General features: G+C 38.2%; 1 protein-coding gene across 2 annotated transcripts; it reads right to left on the bottom strand.

Annotated features, from left to right (window-relative positions):
* Nucleotides 1–57: 57 nt before the first annotated feature.
* Nucleotides 58–21817, bottom strand: LOC144215484 (coronin-1C-A-like). 2 transcript variants are annotated; one of them, XM_077744453.1, is made up of 13 exons: nucleotides 21767–21817; nucleotides 20709–20805; nucleotides 17083–18526; nucleotides 12107–12303; nucleotides 5506–5628; nucleotides 4440–4569; nucleotides 4045–4226; nucleotides 3828–3947; nucleotides 3401–3505; nucleotides 3183–3328; nucleotides 3015–3072; nucleotides 2711–2941; nucleotides 58–2302 (listed from the first exon to the last, which is right to left on the bottom strand). In XM_077744453.1, the coding sequence occupies exons 3-13, from the start codon at nucleotides 18518–18520 to the stop codon at nucleotides 2183–2185; spliced, it is 2850 nt and encodes a 949-aa protein (XP_077600579.1). In that variant the 5' UTR covers nucleotides 18521–18526; nucleotides 20709–20805; nucleotides 21767–21817; the 3' UTR covers nucleotides 58–2182. The 2 variants fall into 2 exon arrangements, with proteins under 2 accessions (XP_077600579.1, XP_077600580.1); XM_077744454.1 differs by lacking the exons at nucleotides 17083–18526; nucleotides 20709–20805; nucleotides 21767–21817 and adding an exon at nucleotides 15997–16123.
* Nucleotides 21818–21845: the final 28 nt, after the last annotated feature.

Below are 21845 nucleotides of genomic sequence, written 5' to 3'. Positions count from 1 at the left end.
TTCTCCCGAAATGTTGTTTCAAAGGTTCACTAACAGCAAATCAACTAACTTGACAGCCCATTTTAAAGTCTTTATTTTTGTAATCAATGCTTGAAACAAGAAAAATAAAATGCTGAGCACGCCTCGAAATGAGGCTTCAACCTGGTTCATTTTCCACTTGATTTTCTTTCATTTTCATACATTTCCTCCAGTATAACAGAGGTTTCCACTTTTGCATTATGGCAAGGTGCAGGGAACACAAACAAGGGGAAACATTGGTAGCACTATTTGAATGTGGCTTCATGAGACTGTTAAAACAATGACAGAACACCTGCCATAAATCATGCTTATTATACCATATGTCAGAAAGTGTGTTTGGTAAATTGTCACCTTTGAAAAAAGTCGACAGGATCAGCTTCAGTTGAATTTGAATGATGGCTGCTCTTAATCTTTTTTGTTCTTTTGATTAGGTGATGTGTGATCAAAGCATTAAACCCATTTATATAAACGAAACTGAAGCTGTTCCTGACAAATTTGCAATAAATCATGTTTAGGACAGGTGTGAAGTCATAATGATGCCAATCCTCAGAATCAAAGTGTTGCCGGAACATTTAAAAGTCAACCACCTTACAAAAACTCCCTCTTCAGCAGACCCACCAAGCAAATTTACAAAAACTTTCATTAATTTTCTAAACATGAATGCACTTCTCTTTCAACGGCACATTTTCCAAAACCAGAGTCCCTTTGTACTAGTTTTTATTCTACATTTGTAAACCTAACTCTGGTGGCAAGCGCACAAGCTGAGCACCACAGAAATTCTGCCGTGATAAACTCATATTGGCTTGGTGTAGTCATTTTTTCTCTAATGGCTAGGAAAGACTCAAAGATGTTACTAGTTTTCTAGATGTCATTCAAGAAGCATATTGACTACACTTGAGGAAGCAACTTGCACATTTGGAACCCTTAAGTGTTTTTTTGTTTGTTTTTTATCTTTCTTTTACTACATGACTTGAACTACATTCACAAACACACAACGGTGCTCTATAAACACTTCCTCTTTGCACCTATGGCACTTTCAGGGCTTTAGAGTGGCAACAAATCGATGGGAATGTCATACACATTATTAACCCTTTACCCGTCTGTATCTTCCCACTGGGAAGTAGATGGAAAACAAAGAAAATTAAGCTTCCAACAAAAAAAAGCTATCAAGAAAAAAAAAGTTCTTGTATAACTGTAAATGTGCTAAATGGGCAAAAAAAAACAATGGAAGTGCCAAGCTGGAATAAGAAATATGCTAAAAATATCCAAAAACCCACCCCCAACAAGCATGATGGACATTAGGCACAGTCACACAAACTACCTTTTTTTGGCTCAATCTTGAGCATTTTTTTTGTTTTCTGGGCGGTAATCTTTAAAATGATCACCAATTGTGCATCCAATGTTACGAGCGTTTTTTCTTGGTTGTGGAAAAGAGTACATTAAAGGTAACTGATGTTCCTACTGGCTAGAGTTTAGTGTGGCATGTGGCTGAAGCGCTAACAGAAACAAAAGACGACTTAAAGAGATTGGGCGCAGTTAAAAATAAAAATCTATACCTGACTAGTCTGGAGTAAGTGTACTTTCATTTTGTGTGTGTGTGTGTGTGTGTGTGTGTGTGTGTGTGTGTACTGATGACTTGAGGGTAACTAGAGTAAGCAAGGTGTTTATCGATGATTTGTGCAGTCTTAATCAGCAAAATGTCATCGGAATGAAAACTGTGTAAACAAACAGTACAATTTGTCTACATCAACATTTTGGAATATCGCAGCAAAATAATTAACGGGGGAAAAAACCCGCAATGGTCATGCTGGAAATATATGGTCCTTTTGTCAAAAAAAACAAAACAGTAAAATCATGAAAGAAATATAATACAATGGAAGAGGATTTAAAAAAAAACTGCTTCATGAATTAATGGAGAAATAGCGTTTGTTAGCAAAAAAACCAAAAAAAAAAATCCTGTGAAAGTTGCATTATGCCCTTATTCCAACGGTGTTATACAGAAGTTTAGGGGCAGGCAAGGGAAAGTGAATCTGGAATGTTGCTAAGGATCGAAGGTTGCGTGACAGGTCTCAGGCGAGAGAGACGCTGTCATTGATAGGCAGTGAGCGTTCACGTCCTCTTCCCAGCCGACAAAACGTGGGGAAGGAATTGTGGCGGAGAGCCCTTAAATAGCAATTTTGGACATTTGCTCTTCAAGTGCGACAAGTCGCTTCTCCTGACTGCTGACCAAGTCCTTAAGGGATCTCATTTCTTTCAAAAGCTCATCCAGCTTGCCGTCTGATTTCTGTGGGCACAGTAACAATTTTATGAAAAAAATGAAGTGAAATCAACCATGACACATTAGGTTTAACTACATGGTTTGAATTAGAGATGGTACAAACTCATTTTTGAAGTATACTTACTAAACCCAATGTGAATTCCTCCAATCCTGTGGCGCTTGCCTATATTTTCCACACGATACATTTAATTTTTTGGTTAAATGTACTGCCAATTCATTTCTAACAATACCGAGACGACATTAATGGCGGAATTTTTTGAAAAGATATCTTAAAATCCCCCCAAAATAAAAATTAGATTAACTTTTGAGTGCTTAATGCAAATTTTGGTGATAATAAAAACAGCCTCAGGCCTAACAAGCAAAAATGGATGCCAAAAAAAACGTAGAAATGAAAAATAATGTAATAATACTCACACTTGATGTATTCTGAAAACTCGAGGAGGAGTTCTCTGTGCTTGTGGCCACCTTAGCATCTAAAATATTCTTTTTGACCACCTTGAATTCACGGCTCTTTGTTGGGACATAGCCATTTTTTAGGGAGATGAGGATGGGATCTCCATTCTTGCCCTCAGCCCACTCCTCGGCTTCCAGGGCTGACTCGGGCCCGGCAGTGTCAGGGTACAAATCATCCTGAAACAGGTCAGACTGGAAGCAAAGAACCAGCCCAGAGTCAAAAGTGCTGCTTAGTGTGTCAAGTAGGTGATCGATAAGTACTCACCTTTCTTGGTACAGTCATCACAATAGGCTCACACTTCCTTTCAAGCAGTTTATAGTATCTGGGAATGAACAAAGTGAACTATGAATAAGAATTCAGTGTCTCAGTTGACCGTATAGTGAGAATGTTCTGCCCTCTGGTGGTCTAGGCGAAATGATACTGAGGTCTTACCTAGCGATTTCACACTTGTTGACATCAAGGCCCCTCTTTGGCATGCAGCCCATGCCCCTTTGAGACTCTTTTGTGACATAGCTGCTAAGAAAGTGAACATACGGATCCTCGTCTGTGATTTCAAAGTAGCGGATGCTGCTGTCCCCCTGTTGGTCAAAGATCAAGACTTACACACTTCTCATTTCTGAGATTGCTCCCACGATTGTATCAGAACGTACCTTTCCACAGAGGTAAACCATGTTCGTGTCTGGGTCATAGAAGGGTAGGAGCACTCCATTGCTGGCATCCATGCAATGCATAGCCATTGGCTCCTCTATGTTTTGCTGGAAAAGATATGTGCACATAAATTAAGCTGCTCTGTTTTGAAACTAAGAGAGGATGCAGAAAAAAAGGCTCTTTATGCTTTGGATGAAATTTATGGGATTGTGGTAAATATATGTAGGAAAATTGAATCTTGGCAGCCTTTGTAATCAACACCATTTTTGTAGGTTATTGATTATTGCAAATGATGATGAATGGTATTCTGTATGATATCCCTCTGTGTAAATGCAATGCATTGCCTTGTTAACAGCTGAAGTGGCGACAGGCATGCCTCAAATCTGCAGAGTGAGCAAATATACCAGTAGAGGAAATCAAACATTGTACCGGGTCCCAGAGGGCGATCTGTCTTTCACTCCTACGGTTGAAACCTGTGGTGAGGATTTTGCCATCCTTCAGGAAAATAGCCCTCATGGGACGAGCACCGTCGTGCGCTTTTTCTTTTTCCTGTAAAAAGTAGATGAGATGCAATATTGTGATGCTCTATGAAACAATGGCTTCCCTTAACCCCCCCCCCCCCCCCCCCCCCTGACTTTTCTCTTACTTCAACAATTTCCTCTTTGCGAGGATCAATAACACGGACAGACTTGTCCTTGCATGTGGTGCATATGAGACTGCCGTTGCGATTCCAGCAAACGTTGTAAATCATATCTGGATGCATATCGTCTAAGGTGATCAGGGCCTCACCAGTGCCCACATTCCAGATCATGATTATGTTGTCACAACCTGCCAACATGCAACATTGTAGCGTCAGGGATACACCATGGAGGAATGTACACAATGGTCCTCCATTTGCAAAACATTGTTATTACTTCAAGGTACATTTTTTTCCAGGAGACTACAGCCCAAATACCTTCATTCAGTTGCTACTGTTAGGACAATTGAGATACCTTTTTTTTTTTACCAAATATTAAAGCACCCATGGCGGAGATTACTCACCTGCACTAAGAAGAACATTGCGAGCTGTAGGGTGCCATGTGATTATGCCGACACGCTTGGAGTGACCTTTCAGTTCCACGGCTGGTTCAGACATGGGAGTTAAAAGTCCATGCTCAGGAATTTGCCACACCTGGAAAACATTGCGGACTTCAGAAAATAGCATTTTCAAAAAAAATAATCTCATCAATTTGATAATAATATAATACAATCTAAATGTAACTGTCACTACTGGGTATAAAACTTTGAAATTTTTTTTTGTAATACTATAAAAATAACCTCAGGGAGGCAGCAGCAACACAAGTATATTGTATGAAGGGCAGCCTGCTATTACACAACAACTTCAGGCATGCGTGACTTAGCAGGGACTGGTGTAAAAAAAAAGGTCATCTGGTAAAAATATAAATAACCATTCTGATGCCATTGCTTTTAAATAGGCTTATTCTGTGCACAAGCCGCTGATGGGGGGGACAGCAGAACCTTCTTCTGTTCTGTCATTCTAATTTCAGGATGGCTTGTGGGCTGACAGACCTGAGCCTGACCAGGAGGAGGTTCCAAAGTCCAAGTAAAAGGTTGGGTGTACTAACAAGAGTAGGTTATTTCCATTTTTCAAACCTTTTGAGATTTAAAAAATATGCCTATGTCCTACATATTTTGAGCCATTCATTTGTTGGTGGTTGTTAATTCAAATTTCGACCTCTATATTATCTGATGTTAAAGTCATTTTTGTAGAGTAGTTTGCCACTGCACTTGTTCTTCAAGTTCAATGTGAACATTGACTTGAGTTGTTGTTACCCTCATAGAGCCAAATAAGGATATGTGAAAAACTATCTTCCTAAAAAAGCAAATGATCTCATCTAAAAACAAACAGACCGAGATAATCTCCCCACTACCATTTCTATAAAACATTTTTGAGTCTAATCTAATCCAAGGGGATAGATAGGACCACACCCCTGCATGAGTTACAACAGGCCTGTCTTTCGCAATAAAAGCGTGGAATTTTTCCCTTGTTGGCAAAACAATGTGTGCTGCTCTTTTGCAGCATTGAAAATGACTTATGAGACCTTACCATCACTGAGCAGTCCTCAGCGCTACTGGCAATGACTTGATCATTGTGGGGGCACCAATCAATATCTAACACAGGACCAGTGTGACCGCATACTGTTGGGCAGGCTTTGTCGATACGTCCCGTCTGTAGAGACAGAAGGTGAATAAAGTCAGTCTACAGGTTAAATGTATCTGCAAAAAACAAAAAGGTGCTTCAAGGTAAACTAAACAAGCATCTTTGATTGTAAAAAGACATTGTATGTGGTGTTATGTAATGAAGGAATCAAGAACTAACAGGCTAATATTCAAATCTCAGAATAAGTCAACTTCAATTCTTGCGTCATATTCACAAAGAAGAGCCTGAAGCTATGCATAGAATGAGTCATAACATGTGTCAAAGTTGCGGCCCGGGGGCCAAATCTGGCCCGCCGCAAACATTTTGTGAGGCCCAGGAAAGTAAATCATGAGTGCCGACTTTCTGTTTTAGGATCAAATTAAAATGAAGAGTAGAGATGTACATTAAATTTCCTGATTTTCCCCCCTTTAAATCAATAATTGTAATTTTTAAATCAATGTTTTCTGTTTTAGTTCAAAAATCATTTTGTAAAATCTAAAAATATATTTTAAAAAAAGCTCAAATAAACATTTTTTGGCTCTATAAAAACTGAATATTCAGGGGTTTTAATCCAGTTCTTTTAATCCATTTAGATATAAAAAAAAAAAAGATTATATAAAAAATGGTCCGGTCCATATGAAACAGAGTTGACCAACAAAGGCTGATGGAGGACTATACAAGCCAATCAGAGTTCATCATCAGTCAATCATTTGTGGAGATAGAAAGCTCAAACACATAATTGGTGTCATACTTTACTTAATAGACTACATATAAAGTAATGATGACATACTGTCAACTCTACAATAATTCAAAAGTAACGCGGGCGGGCTCTTTTGCCAGTACAAGGCGAGCTCCCTTCAAGCTGAGTTTGGGAGACATCATGGCAGCAAGGACAGCGATGACAGAGAAATCCATCTCATTGTCTATTTAGTACAATCATATTAATGATTCACAATAAAGATGTATTTGATGTCAAAATGTGTTAATGGTTGTTTTATTATGTACTGTTTCTGCGATAGAACAACAAAAGTGATTTACCAAGCAGTTGTCACGACCATCTTACACACTCAAAATAGGGATGAGGATAAAAAGACAACAAAAGAGGTATAAAGAGATGGATGTATTGCTGGTTTTCTATCAGATACCTGAACCATGGTGGGTGGGCTTAGAAACCCGTTCAAAAGTTTTTAGTACATTGCTCAATTGTTATGAAAATGCTGACAAAAGCCTACTCGAATGCACTTAAACATGCAAAACAGTCAGTTATGTTACCAAACAACCCTTCTATTTACTTTTGGTCAATTACCCATGAACTTTGGACAAGGGAGTGTAATGTCTGTCAACCATCCTGTGCAACAATTAGGATATATTTATATATATATTTCTTTTAAACAAAGTCTCATTGGGCATTTTTCATTTATCGGTTTCCTGAAGTTCTATTATGTCAAATTACGGCTGGACAAGTGTAAAAAGATGGTTTAGCTCAGTAGCAAAGGAGTCCTCTGACTGATACAACTGGGCTGTGCCACATACTTCCAGTCCAACTGTAGTGATCAAAGTCCAGAGCATGTGAAACAGAGCACAAGCCTATCACAAGATTTATCATGAAAAAATAGTTGATGCCGAAAGCCAACTATGAAATTAATGGCTTGTGTCTTCAAATTAGGTAGGTCAATTTATGGAAAATAAAATGAAGCTGACCACTAAGTATAAGTATACTAATTTAAAAAAATAGTTCAGTTTTCAAATTAAATGTATTTATTATCATCGTGAGTGTTGATGTTTATTAGTAATGGTACTGATGACGCAATGCTGGGAAGCGAACTATATCAATCAAAGTTGTGCATAGATGAACTGTTTTGCACAGATTTTATAGTGCCATCTTTTCATTGCGGTGTTATTCAAATATTTCAAATGCAGTATGAGACATTCATGTGCATGCCATGGGCTGGACAGACACGTAAAAATAAGAGTTAAACTGCTGAGAAGAGAACTTGCTAAAGTTTGATTACTGAAATAACAGTTCAAACACTGGAATCTGCACCTGGCTTAGTATCACAGACAAAAAGATATGCTTCTTTCACCTCAACTCTATAAACCCTTATTACAAAAGGGAATAAATCAATACTTGATAAGGGTAATTCTAATGGACACACAGCACCATTTTATACATCTTAAATAGGGATCAACCAACTCAGATTATGCTCTTTCAGAAGGCCTCTTCAGAGTTCGGAATCTGACCCAAAATTGTTCAAACAACAACACAGAAATGTTAAATATGGTTGACTAATGATGACCTATTCAGCTTGCTTTGGGATTAGCAAGCTTGGACGATTGGAGACCAACAGTTTGGCTACTACCAACTCATAAATATTTCAAATTCCACACTAAGGCCACAGGGGACCCTGGAATTGGTACGACAAATGAGAGAGATGAGCAGCAAGGATGTCACATATAATGTTTAACCAAACACAATAAAAGGATTCCCTGGTGTGAAAAGATCACTAGTTGATCTTTCCTTCCAGCGTGATAATTCCATAATACTCTCCAGCAATCATGCGTACAACAAATACGACGGCTATTTTTTTGCATGGCTAGTTAACAATTGTATTATTCTGAACAACCAATAACAAGTGATTGCTGACAAAGACATTCTTTACATGTTCATATTCCATCTAAAGCATAGCAGGAAAAATGAACTGGTTTGATATCTTACTGACGTCAAAATGAAATGTAAAATATGAGCAGCTTTGATTATGATGTTCATACGTAGGAGCAATCCAATTCAGAAAAATAAACTTATCTTCAATGTTGCCAACAAAGTGACATGGCTTAGCTGCTTAACAGTACTGACTTTTATGAATGCTCTGGTATTCAAAAAGAAAAGAAAAAAACCACAAGTGCGCTTTTTATGTGGGCTCCATTTTATTTTCTACAAAGTGGAAAATCTCATCGTAGTAATAATTCTGGAGCCGTAATAAAGAACAGCAATTAAAGTTTGTGGTTGTTAAATATTATTTTAGGAGACTATTTTCAAAATTTATGTTCACTGGCAATGGGATGTTGCAATTATTAATCGTATCTGTACGTAAATCACCAAGGGGTTCGTACAAGTTTAAGGAAGTGAAATTTAACATAGCTAAGATAACTTAGAAAACAATGTTTCACAACCTACTTGGAACTGCTCATGCAAAGCTGCAAAGTGTAGGCTTTATTCTTAGTATAAAAATAAATAGCATATTTTGTACATTAATTCTACTGTTGAAAACTAATAAACGTTTGAGAAAGGAACTGATGTCTCATATGTAATAAATGGACGAATTTGCATATGTCTAGTGCACGCATCTTGTACAATACAAAATAGTATAGTACATTGTAAATGAATTCTCCACCCCTGATCTACAGTAAGCAACTTCTTGAACTAGCAACCCTTCATTTCACCTCCACCGCTTGATTTAGTTTAAGTGGGCATGTCTGTAAACAGCAAACTAACTGGTTAATTCCAGATTGACCGGTCTGAGGAATCCTGCAAGAGGGGTTATTACAATTGTAAACAAATGATTGCGCAGTTCGACCATAATTAAAAAAGCAACACCATCCAACATTAGGCTTTGAGAACCATCATGACTGCATTTTCCCCTCAGCTTGTAATATCTCCCAAAGGTTGAGTACAAATCAAGTTGTTTTGTTTTGTTTGTTCAGGTCAAGTGCACAAACACATCAGTAGTTGAACAATAAGCCCAGGGATAGGGAACCAATGGGTTGGGAGTCATATTAGGCTCTTCTGATGGGTGCATGTGGCTCTTCCCTAACCTGTGTGGAAAAATGTATTTAAACTGCTGGTGACATAGTATTCACCAATAGGTCGGCACTATGGCAGTGACAATCTTATTTTTTTCCATTCGAAATTTCTGCATGCATATTTTCATTGATTATCAACTGCATAAGTGTTGTCAAAAGAATTTGTTTAGTACTTTTATAGCAGTAAAATGACCAACAAGAAGAAAGGTGAATTAGAGACATACACATGAATGAAGCACAACACAAGTGGAAAAAGGGTAACAACATTTCCTTGACATGACATTCTTTTCATTGACACAAAAGGCCAGCACACTTCCTCTACTTGAAGCCTAAAGGTATGATTCACGCCTCTTCAATGCAGATAGATGCTCTTCAGTATATGTAATAGAAAAATATAAGGTATTTATACCCGTATGTTGGACTTAAAAAGGAAGTAGTAAAAGGAATATTAGTCAGAACAAGAAGGATTTATAACCCGAATAAAGAAAGGAGGCCAGAGAGCACTAGTGATAGAAAATCAACAGTTAGGAAAAAAATAATGATGGAACAATATCATACATGAAGATCTATAGAAAATATGATAAAATTACCTTTTTTAAAAAAGCACACAAAATTATTTAATGTTATTTATGTAAACATTTGAGATTTCCTCCCCACGTGTCTTACTGTGAACTATAACACTTGAGCTGGACAGCAGTATATCAGGGGCAGAACTATGTCATATTAAGATATTTTAAGTCTCAATATCAATCAGTGACGATAACATATGTCCATTTAATTTTAAATACAACATCTGATTTCAACCGTGTTCTGTCATCTCAGCTGCTGGATATGTTTTGGCCTATCACGGAGTGCATGTGTGAACTGACACTATGTGGAGCAGCCAATAGCAGACAGAGGAAATGCTCTTGGAAGGCTGTCAGGCAAGGAGCAGATTTGACCATATATGGTAAATTCTGCAGTCAGCAAGACTGCGCGGAACAAGCGGCAAAAGCGACTGAACGGCAAGGCAATCTTTAGCAACATCAGCTGATTAGCACATGAGAAGAGGTTCCGTTTGCATGTTTATGCATTTTTCTATACATCCAAAGCACTGCTTATAAAATGTATATATTTTGCAATATATAAATTAAGAGGGGCAAACACTTTCAGGTATCATAGACAAAATATTAACACGTATAAATATATTTAGTATAACCTTATATACATATATCCACATATTATATACATAATGGACATTATTCCACTTTTAGCATTAGGGTGTAGAATTGTGATGTTATGGCTTAGTCAAGGATGTTATGTCTCATTCTATCAGAAACTGGAACAAAATAATGATCTTACTAACCACTTGCATGGTCTAAAGATGTGTAGGCAGATGTTCCCCCGATTCAAAGACTATTTCAATTCAATATAAAAACACTGGATAAAAAAACAAAAAATGCATGTGGAATCACCATTGCTTGGCTGTTTATCATTCCGAAACCGTTTAATGAAAATCAGGGAATAAGTTAGCAGACGTGTGAGACAAAAAGGTCTGAAGGAAAGCATGGGCATTTTCAGCTGTGATCTACCAGGAGAAAAACAATATGCATAGCAATGCTAAGTCACGGTGGTTTCCTGCAGCAACTTCCTCCAAGTCAGTCACGCAGGATAAAAGCCTAATTGGTTTAAGATATTTAATAAAATATTAGAGCAAATGTTTGCTCACTCTGCTTTCAATTTACACAAACAACGGACTATGCAAATGTTTATTATGTATTTATTCCCTTGCAAGCAACAAAGCAGCACATTTACATGCGGCTTCAGTATATGGGGGAGGGAGTAGATTCACACTTTGCCTCCTTCGTAAGTGCAGTCAAGACAAAGGGTCATGCTTTGAGAATGTAAAGGACAAAGGCCCTGTGCAACTGGTTCCACACAGAAACCCAGACCGCGCTGCTGAACAAGCGTAAGGTGTGCCAGACATGCACCATCAGAAAAGGGATGTTAGAAGAGTGGGTTGTGTTTGCTTGCAAGAAAATAAATAATAAAATGTAAGAACAAACTGACATGGGACCACAAATGTCTTCGAGCCTGTTGAGACCACAACACAGAGGCTTAGCAAAAAAAATGTTTTTTAAAAAATGCTGCCCTATAAAGAACCCAATAGAGCTCAGTCCTTTTATGTATTTTATTATAAAACTAGAAGGACAAGATTGATAATATTCCCATATGCAGGCATGCATGCACCATTTTCAGACCTTAATGTCAGCAAAATGAATGATGGGTAAGAAAGTATAATGTTTTCCTGTAATGGAAATCCCCAACTCAAAGCATTTTTTTACACAACACATAGTAAAACAATAAATGTAAAACATGCCTTAGACCATACACCATTTTAGTACTACTGGCAGTATGGTAGGCATGCAGAAACAGCTCACTCTAACAGAGATGAGGGCAAGAGAACCGGTTGAGCTGAACTCAGTACAAGATCAATCAATGAGGTGTTGAAATGTTTTAATTCTTTGCTGACAAGATTGGCCTAAGGATCCCACTTTCAGAACTACAGCTGCATAGAATATAATTGAAAAGTCATGAATACAAAAATAAGAACATTAATAATTTTTCCCTTTAAAGTTGAGGTGAATAGATTATATAAAGGCAAGTAGCAGATTATATTGCAAACTGGCAATGATGACAGAGTAAATATGGTGTGATTTCATCTTACCTTATGAAGCGGAAGAACTAGGAAAGCGCCGCCACCACTGGCTTCAATGATTATGGCAACAAATTTGGGGTTTACGGCACAGAATGAGCTATCCCACGTGACCCTTGACACTCGGATATCATCGTAACACTGATCATTTTTCACCGTCTGGCCAAAGACATGCCGGAATTTGCTCTTCCGTACGACTCCTTTCATATCTGCAAGAAACAAGAGTACATTAGTTGGAAAAACGTTCAAAAGAACACAAACAAATTAATACCAATGAACAATGAAAATTGAAACTTTTGAGGGAAAAAGTCAAAGAACCACATCCGGACATAAATGCAACAAAAGGGGGGTTCATTTCATTGGTTTATCGCTTAGCATCGTATAATAGGCTTCTTGTGGTTACAAAACAAGCCCATTTATATACTACAAATCTTATTACTTGATCTTGCCAGCCAAAGTGCAAGCGCACTTTGAGTTCTCCAATGTCCCAAAAAATGGAGCTCTAAAATGATCAAAATTCAAATCTGACCGACATTACCTTTCATAACAATGACAGTCAGACTCAACTTCATCTAAAAACTTAACATAAAAATGGGTGAACTACTGCTGGAATACTAGTTGAGGAACAGATATTAGAAAGACATTTTACAGAGTGCTGAAAGTGAAGTAAAAATCTTGATTCTTGGAATTGTCTTGCTAAACCGTGGAAGTGCTGTCAAGACATCCAAAAATCGTTTGAAATTGTACAAAAACTCTTTAAATATACACATCACAATACATGTGACATTGTGGAAAATGCCATCAAGAGTGCTCGTACCAGCATTGGTAAACACTAGTTTGACAGCATATGACGTAGATTGAGGCAGACACACCTTGGGGAGAAAGTGCTCTTTTTCAGGGGTAGCACACTAGATTTACAGCTCTAATCTGGCCTGTATTCAAGCACGGAGGAAAATCAGCATATCCTTTGTTCCTAGCCAAGCTATGCATCCATCCTATTGCCTCCTGTGCCAGATCAGTTGCAGTGACGCGCAAAGACAGAAAGAGAACCCTACAGCCAGAGGAAATGACCAAGAGGGGTAAAAAGTACCATGACACCATTAAGTTGGCATTTCAGCATTCCAGTCTTTAAAGAAGGACAATAGTCCTTACACACACACAAAAAGTACTTTTGTTTATACCTTTCAGACCTTAACATACAAATTCCGGGATTCCAAAATACTGTCATTTTTAATGCTGACAGTTCTTTTTTACAAATCATGGCATAAGGTGACACTACACTTCATAATTTGTGGGGTTGGATAATTGCAGAAAAGCATTACACAGATTTCTCTCATACTGTGGCTGAACTATAAATTATTGGTTTTATGGTTGTGTTGACATCAGTTGGGATCTTTGTCATGGGGAGATTTTTTTTAAATTAATTTATGAATCAGTTATTTCTTCCACATAAAATAAAATATATATAATACATTTTAAATAACTCTATAGGCCAATTATCAGGAAGTGAAACCCTTGCAAATACTGACCAAAAATAGGCTTGCTTCCTATAACCAGTTTAAATAAAAATCTGGGAAAAATCATCTCATTTGACTGTGAACTCAATTGTGCAGCACAGAAAAATGAAAATGAATAATGACATCATATTAAATTAACAGCAACAACATTTTCCTAACAGACATTGACAAAAATAGTAACAAGCGAATACTATGCAAGTTAATTTGTCTATAAAGAAATGTATATTTAAATATACATTTAAAAAGGGGATAAATGTGAAGTGAATTTCCATCTTAATTTACTGCAAAAACAAAAGCAGTTCATTAAACCAGAAATTAATAAAAAATATTTTGGCAAAAAAATAAAGAGAATTACACTTTAGGCCCTGATGTGGCCCTTGGATTTGAAACCTAAGGCTAAAATAAAATAGAACCTTATAAATTAAAAACACTCTTTAGTCATACTCACCCCACGTCATCTTTTTCTCATCCAAGTTGTATTAGCACCAAAGCTTAAAACTTCTTATCCGACTTAAAGGCTAAGATTTAGGAAAGTCCATTTTAAATTTCTATCTTAATGAAATACTCTCACAAAATAAAATGTGGATTTGAAGCAGGATTGCATGCAGGATGATTTGTTTCCAACCAGGCACACAAAAACTCTGCTGAAACAATCAAGGAAGTCCAAGTTTCCATTTCTATGTGTACATTTAAAAACAAATTCTTTCCATTGACCTCTTGCAATATATTTTAATATTCAAACATCTGAAAGCATAAAAATCTTTAATTGCCTTTTTCCAATTAAATCTGAAGTTTCCATTACAAATTAGGATGTTCTGAATTTAAGACAGAGAGCTTTCCCACAAGAACAGCGATTTTATATCATGAATGGGATAAACTAAAATGCTAAATGTGTAATTATTTTGAAGTTAGCCCGAAATAATTGATAAACACTGAAGATTGCCCAAATCAGGTTCAATGAAAACACCTAAATGCTTTGAATATGCATATAAAGGACCCTGCTTTTTACTCTCAATAGTCCATAGGATATATCCCTTGTTTGAGTCTTGCTTCCTGACCCACTTCCTATCTGGTCCACCCCATGGGAAAGCAGCCTGGGCACTTTTCAAGCCTGCCTGGCACTGTACCACAACCACTAGAAGTTAGTGTCTGGAAAGGTTCATGAGTCTAAACACAGCTGTAGACTGTCAGGATATTGAGTCAGCATTCATCCCCAAGTAGGTAACTCAAAAGACCACACAAACACAAGAGTAAAGTGCAAGTCAACATTGGCAAATCATGTTCTCCTCCTGACACTTTGATAGCTACAATCATCATTACACTTCTCTTGGGCTTGGAGAAGGGAGTAAAGCATTATATACAGTATTATACACGAAGATCTAATATTGTTTTATTGTTGTATAAAGCACTAATGAGGGCACAGTAACAGGGCCAAAACCCCATCATATTTTTGGTGAAAGTGACTCATGCCCAAGAACATTCATTGAGCAATATATTTTTGTTCAGTGAGTGCCAACCAACCTCCGGGAAATTCATCAATTTCACATCAATTTTCTTTCTTTTTTTCCAATATCACATCTTTTTTTTAACTCGCTGGCTGTCATTGATGATTTTACCCATCCAATCCATGACTGGGAAAGGCAGACAGTGTATAATCTCTGCCAACCCTCCCAGTCATAACAGATTGGACATCTAACACCTGCCATGGCACAGAATCATGATCATGCAATCCAGTATAAATGCACCTGATGTTAAAGACTGACAATGGCAGTGAGTAATTTGGAAATTATTTGGGTTCAACTATTTATGCCAGGACATAATAGTGAGTGACAGGCTTAATAAATACACACCCCCAATACAAAAATTGAAGGTACAATATTTAATAATAACGACGATTTATGTCATCTGGGAAAAGACGTGATGCGATTTCACATCAAACCACGTGTTAAACCCCAATAACCAAATTTAACATTTGTAACACCTCATCCTGAGAAGTTCTCAATGAGACGGGTGAAGATTGCCAGGGGCCAGGGCGCGGCTTCCCTGCCTACTACCTCCTTACTTACCCCTCCGTCCGTGTGCCTTATCCATACTTAAGTTTTTTTTTACGTTTATTATGTTTTTTTTTTACTGCCGCATTAACGATTCCACCCCTGCCCGCCGATGTCCCAGATGCGCACTTCATGTTCATTTCCTCACACAAAAAAGCAAACAAAAACCCTCCACTGGGGGCCTTTATTTCATTCTATTTCCTCTCCACTGACAGTCCGTCGCCGGCTAATGTTAGCTTCAAACAGTGCCAAATCTGGCAAACGTGTGTACTTTTGGAGATCCGATCGATAAAGACTTACAATGTAGAGAGCATATCAATCATACATAGCCTACCTTCAGAGAAGAAAGTTAAACTATTCCCGTAAAAGAGAGAATAATGCAAAAGACGGCGTTCCCAAAGATTCCACCCTGTGACTGAGCGGCTGATATAAGTTGCTTTCCTGTCCGTGCGCTTCCCCTCCTCAGAAACTAGAGCCCGCCTTCGACCAGGCTTGGCGGGGGCTGAGTGGTCAGATGGATTAATTGACATTTCTACAACCCAATCAGCGCTAGTTCTGGGATAACGTGACTTTTTGGGCTAAGTGTCGGCTTCTCATTTTTTCCTTCCTTGGAGAGAAGATCTAGACTAGAGCGTCAAAATCATTGTTCCATAGATCATCTTAAAACATGTTACACAGAGCAATGTGGGTCAGATACAATTGCGACACTTTGCATGGGCTTTAAAACAATATACGGCTGCTGACTGCTTGAATGATTTTCTAGTCGCACCGGTCTGGGGCCCCGCGACCAATCAGGGGTCCCTGAGAACAATTAACAATAAGACAGAGAGACAGTATTAAAAAACCTAGTTTAAATCATTGCCTTCCATCGACAATGATTTCCCCTTTCACGGACAGCTTACTTATTGTTTTAATACTTTATATAGAGCTAGTGAGTATCCCAGGGCTTGGGCGGGTTTTCTCTGCACATTTTAACAAAGAAATAAAATTGTTCTGCATAATGCTGTTGAGTAATTTTGAATACCTTTTTTTTATTAAAGAAACTTTGCTTGGGTGCTGATTATGCTACTTGTAAAATTATTACATCTCAAGCAACCCATTATATGACTCCATCTTTGAATAAACTGTTAAAACAGCAACTGTAATTTGTATATTTAAATGGAACAATTTTTTGGAAAAAGTCATGGCACGATGCCCAAACGGGACATCTCCATTAACACAATTACGATGTAAACTTTAATACTACCACTATAAATATCCACATAGTTTCAGGCATGTGATTAATTTGTATTGAGTATTTTAAAACCACAAGATGGCATTGTTTTCACACAGAGAAATGCCTAAAACCAATCCCAACCCCCAAGATAGTACAAATAGCAATGCAATTTTATCATATCTTAATTTGTGGAGGAGCCCCTACCTTTTCTAGTAGACGGCTTCCTCTCCAAGGCTTTGTCTGGGGATTTTTGAGGCGAGTCAAAAGTGGCTTTCATCTGCGCCACCTTGACGGATTGACCTTGCTCGTCGCATTTGACCCCAGAAGGCTTGGACCAATCCTGGTGCAGTCGCTTCTCGTGCAGCTGTATGTTTTCTTTAACCAGATCCGAGACAGGCCTGGACCTGGCGGGGTCGGGGGATATTTCTCGGAATAAAACGCCATCGTCGCTTTCTTTGGCAGATTTCAACTCGAGCTGCTTGTGCGTTTCACTTTCTTTGTTGGCCGTGGGAAGCTCTGGCCACACGGGGCTTTCTTCCATCTTGGAGCTGACGGAAATTGAGTTGCCATCTTCCTCTATTCTGGGAGGAACAAATTCGGAATCTTCCTTTTGGCCGAAGCCGTAGAATTGTGCGGCTTCCTCACTAATCATACACGTGACTTCACATGACTCTCTTTCGTGAAGAGTATTACATTCTAAACTGTTCAAAGCGACTAGATTAGGAGTGATTGTCTTGCTGCTAAGTGCCTTTGTCGATTTGGTCACTTCATCGCTTTTGGAAATTTTGGATTTTTTGTTGACGTGGGCAGCGGGTCCTGCCACTTCAAAGTCACCTTGAGTCGCTTTGATTGTAGAAGACGATAAAATGCTCCGGGTCAAATATTCTGCCATGTTTCTTTCCTCGGTGCTGATGACTGTTGCTGTAGCGCCACATGTGGGCAAATCCAACTCCATGTCCATGTCATCACTTTCCATATCCTTTATTTTCTCCAGAGCGGGACAAATGTCCTTTCGGTTTCTCCTCAGCAGTTTATCCAAGATTAAACCGGGTTCGGTGGCTGACGCTGGACTCAATGTATTGTTGGTTTCGTATTTATCCACGCGTAGGGGTAAAGAGTTTGAATCCCATGTGGATCCACTGTTCCCATAGAACTCATGCTGGTTTTGGCTGCCCTCACCTTGGTCCTCCATGTTGGAAGAGTCTTCAAACTCTTTCTCTGTACTCTTCTCTTCTATCTGATTCGTATCAAACTGGCTATATATCTGAGCTCTTTCTTCTGTGGTTACACTAGCTTTTTGTTTTTTGCTAGGTGGTAAAAGCGTAGCGGCCCTGCCTCCTTCTTCTCCGTCTTCTATTCCATTTCCTTGGTTTACCTCGTCTGCAGAAAAGCCTCTGGCCCACAAGTTGATGTATTTGTTTATTAAAGGTGATTTCAGCACCAGGTTGTCGGTCAATTTTTCCGCATCTGTCTCCAATGTATTTCCTTTTTCTTCTATGTTGCCGGCCTTCTCTTCACAGGCACTTCTTGCCTTCATGACATCATCGGCAGAAGTGTCAGACTGGCAACAGTTAGGGTGCGCGTCCTCCAATCCGTCAGCAATGGTTTGTTCTCCTTCTAATTTTTCTTGCGTCTGTCCCATACTGATCTACGGAGAAAGGCATGGTGTTAACCTCACAGCAAGACAGCAGAATTATTTACATTATCATTTTGATGACAACAGAGACATGTCACCAAAAAGACGTCTTATCATTTCACATGCTTTCCTTGTCAATGTTAGTCGTTGTGGTGTAGCGTTTGATCCAAGGCAAAATGAGGAGCCTTTAAAGTGGTATAAAGGAAAAGGCTGGGCACTCCTTGAAGAGACCGCGATACAATTTTATTGGTTAGATCCAGATCACATGATTTACGGTTGTCATGTTGTCATCCAAAGTCAAAATTAACTCATTGTCTCCCATTGACAGTGATAGACACTGATTATTATTATTATATTATGGATTATTTGTGGATTTTCTTTTTAAATGAGCTATTTTCTGACCCAACCCCACTGTTTTAACCTTTTCTAGGTAAAAGTAACGTACTTTTCTTATTAATTGTATCTTCTTTCCCCTATGGTTAATGTATTAGCCATGATGAGAATTTCAGATTTAAAACAATTATAAATTCAACACATTATCAATCTACACAAGAGTCTAGTTTCCTTAAATATTATAAACAAATCTTAATCTGTTGGCCATCCCATTTCCTCTGACAATCCACCTGCCCTGCTACCAAATAATTCAATTGGCAAGACAGACTGCAAAAAAAGGTTGCTCGCAAATGTGCAGTTTTACTGTATTAGAAAATAATCCTGTTACCTAACCTTCATTGTGAATAGAATAGTGGAATAAGAGGCAGTAAAAAAAATAATCCTGTCACTGCGCAACTGAAATTGTGTCCGGACAGAATCCCACAGCAAACAAATAATCATTGTCACATGGAAATTGTGAATCAGAGGATCTTATTACAATAACTGCTGTTGTATTGTCTCTGTTGGCTATTCATGCACTTGCATTGTCAACACTTGTTTGGGCTGCTCATTACTAAGACAAATTACAGTCACAAGTTTTTTAAGTGCAGTTGGGCCAGCTCGGCACATTGTCCTTATTTACAACCATTGTGTCAAATGAGAGACGTCTCAAAAGTGGCCGTCCAAATCATAATGTAACAATATTTGAACAGCAATACAGGCTTGTGTTCACTCTTATCCCACACTTTAAAATGGTCGGTAGTCTGACTGGTACAGGGGTAGGGAACCTTTGGCTCGGGAGCCATATGTGGCTCTTTTAATGGGTGTAGATGTCTCTCCGCCTTTTTAAATCATATTTTTTCTTCATTAGACTCTTCTGCATGCATTCTCTCATTGGTACTCATTGTACTCAACAGTGAAATAATGTTCTCAAGGGAATTCAGACTTTTTTTTACTTTCAAAGTGGTGAAATGAATAATAAATGCTCACATTTTCAGATATTTTTACTTTTAAATTCTGAGTATGGCTCTCAAGGAATAATGTTTCAAAATATGATTTGTTTATGGCTCTCTTTGTCAAAAAGGTTCCCGACGCCTGGACTGGTGGTTTGTCTGTATGTGCCTGGTAACTAACTGACTGGCGACCCGTCTTCGACATCTTGCCTCTCATCCAATGTTACCAAGGTTACAGCTCATGAGAGTTAGGGTTGTCAAAATTGGTGGATAAAAGCTAAATATTAGTTGTGAGTAGAGAAAAGTTTTATTCACAGAAAAGGACCACACAATAATTTAAACGCTCTCCTAGTTTTCTGCCCTAAGCGTGACAACATATGACTGCTGCTGCTACGTTATCATCTGACAAGCATGCACATTGTTAAACCTTTGGCTATCAAACCCTGTAAAACACAGAGTAATGGTGCATGTCAAAAAATTGCACTAAATACAAACAGATCTGGTCTGCAGTAAGTGTCAAACAAACAGGTGTGAGCAACAGATAAATATCATCTTCTTCTTCTTGTGACCTCATCAGGTCTCTCAAAGTGAGAAACCTTTTACTTTGAAGTACCCCGTCACTGTTAACAAGCGTCTTTTTGTCCCGGCTGAACCTCCCTTTAACGCCTGAGGCTTCTCACTTGATCACCATGTGCTTTTCAGCATCATAATATTGTACATAAAAACATGCAGAAATACACTTTTTCCTAAGTGGAAAGTAAACTCTTTCCATTCACTTCCTCATAACGCTTGGCTTTAGCCGCATCAATAGAAACTATAATCTTAAGAGTACATTTTTAGGGGATAGGTTAGTGAAGAATTACACTTACCGGTTGGAAGTAGCAGAGTAAGTCTTGGTTTGCTCAGTGGCACTATCAAGACCCACAGTGTGTTCTTTGTTGCTTGTCCGAAGATGATCTGTCTTCCCTGAAACAGTCGAGCAAGGAGTGCGTTATATGACGGCCATGTGATGTTACGGCTCATTTGGTTAACGCAGCGAGAGAAAAAAAACTACCCATGTTGAGAAACCTCATCATTGACGTGTTTTTCGGGATCACTTTTTTTCTCCAGATTTTGCACAATAACTGTTTAAACCCAGATTTTTCTGAGGGAAATTCTAAGTGCTTTTCTAATCTTTGTGGGCCGATTATGGTTTCTTAACTGTTACAGCACCATTGGCGATGAAAGATGTCCAAATTTTGTGGCTCTTTTCATCCTCCTGTTGTAAATTCAAACAATTTGGATGCTGTTAGATGTCCAATTCATTAGAATCAAGGGGGCTGACAGTGAATAAATGACTAAAACTGATAAATCATGGATTGGTGTTTGATTTGAAAGGGCCAAAACATGACAAGACAAAAACAGACATTTAAACCAGCAATTAATTTTTTTTAAGTTGTAGGTATAATGTAGGTGTGCACAAGAGCTGTAAAACATTTTAAACTGTTTACCTCAGTAACTATAGAAACATCAAAACAGGGCAGATAACTTAAAAAAAAATGCTGCTTTGAAGACAAAAACCCACACTAGAAGGAATGCTACTAAAGAGAACAAGTAGTTTCTTTGCACATTTTTACCATTTACACTTTCTTTTACAACACAACACTAGCCTAGACTAAGCAAATTGCACATTTTGGAATATAAGCATTCAATTAATTCATTAATTATCAACATTGTGTTCAGATTTCATTCACATACCATTTCCTTCTTAGTAATTTAAATTGATTTCTTCTATCTGTCAGTCTTTCCTCTTTACATTTGAGGCCTTTGTTTTAGCAAAGAGCATTAATCTGGAAACAATTTACACAGCGTAACAATTGGGAGACATGAAAATATGTATTTTGAGGCGACAGTCACCAAGACGCTGCTACATAACTTCTAAACAGACCTATTCAGCACGGTCGTTGAGGGCAGCCAAGCAACAAGAGCGTGAAACTTAAGCCATTCATTGATGTCATGCAAACAAG

Source organism: Stigmatopora nigra, chromosome 22 (genome assembly GCF_051989575.1).
Source record: "Stigmatopora nigra isolate UIUO_SnigA chromosome 22, RoL_Snig_1.1, whole genome shotgun sequence".
In the NCBI taxonomy this organism is placed as follows: domain Eukaryota; kingdom Metazoa; phylum Chordata; class Actinopteri; order Syngnathiformes; family Syngnathidae; genus Stigmatopora; species Stigmatopora nigra.
The sequence above is the reverse complement of the archived record's forward strand: the minus strand, read 5'-3'. Positions and strand labels throughout refer to the sequence as shown.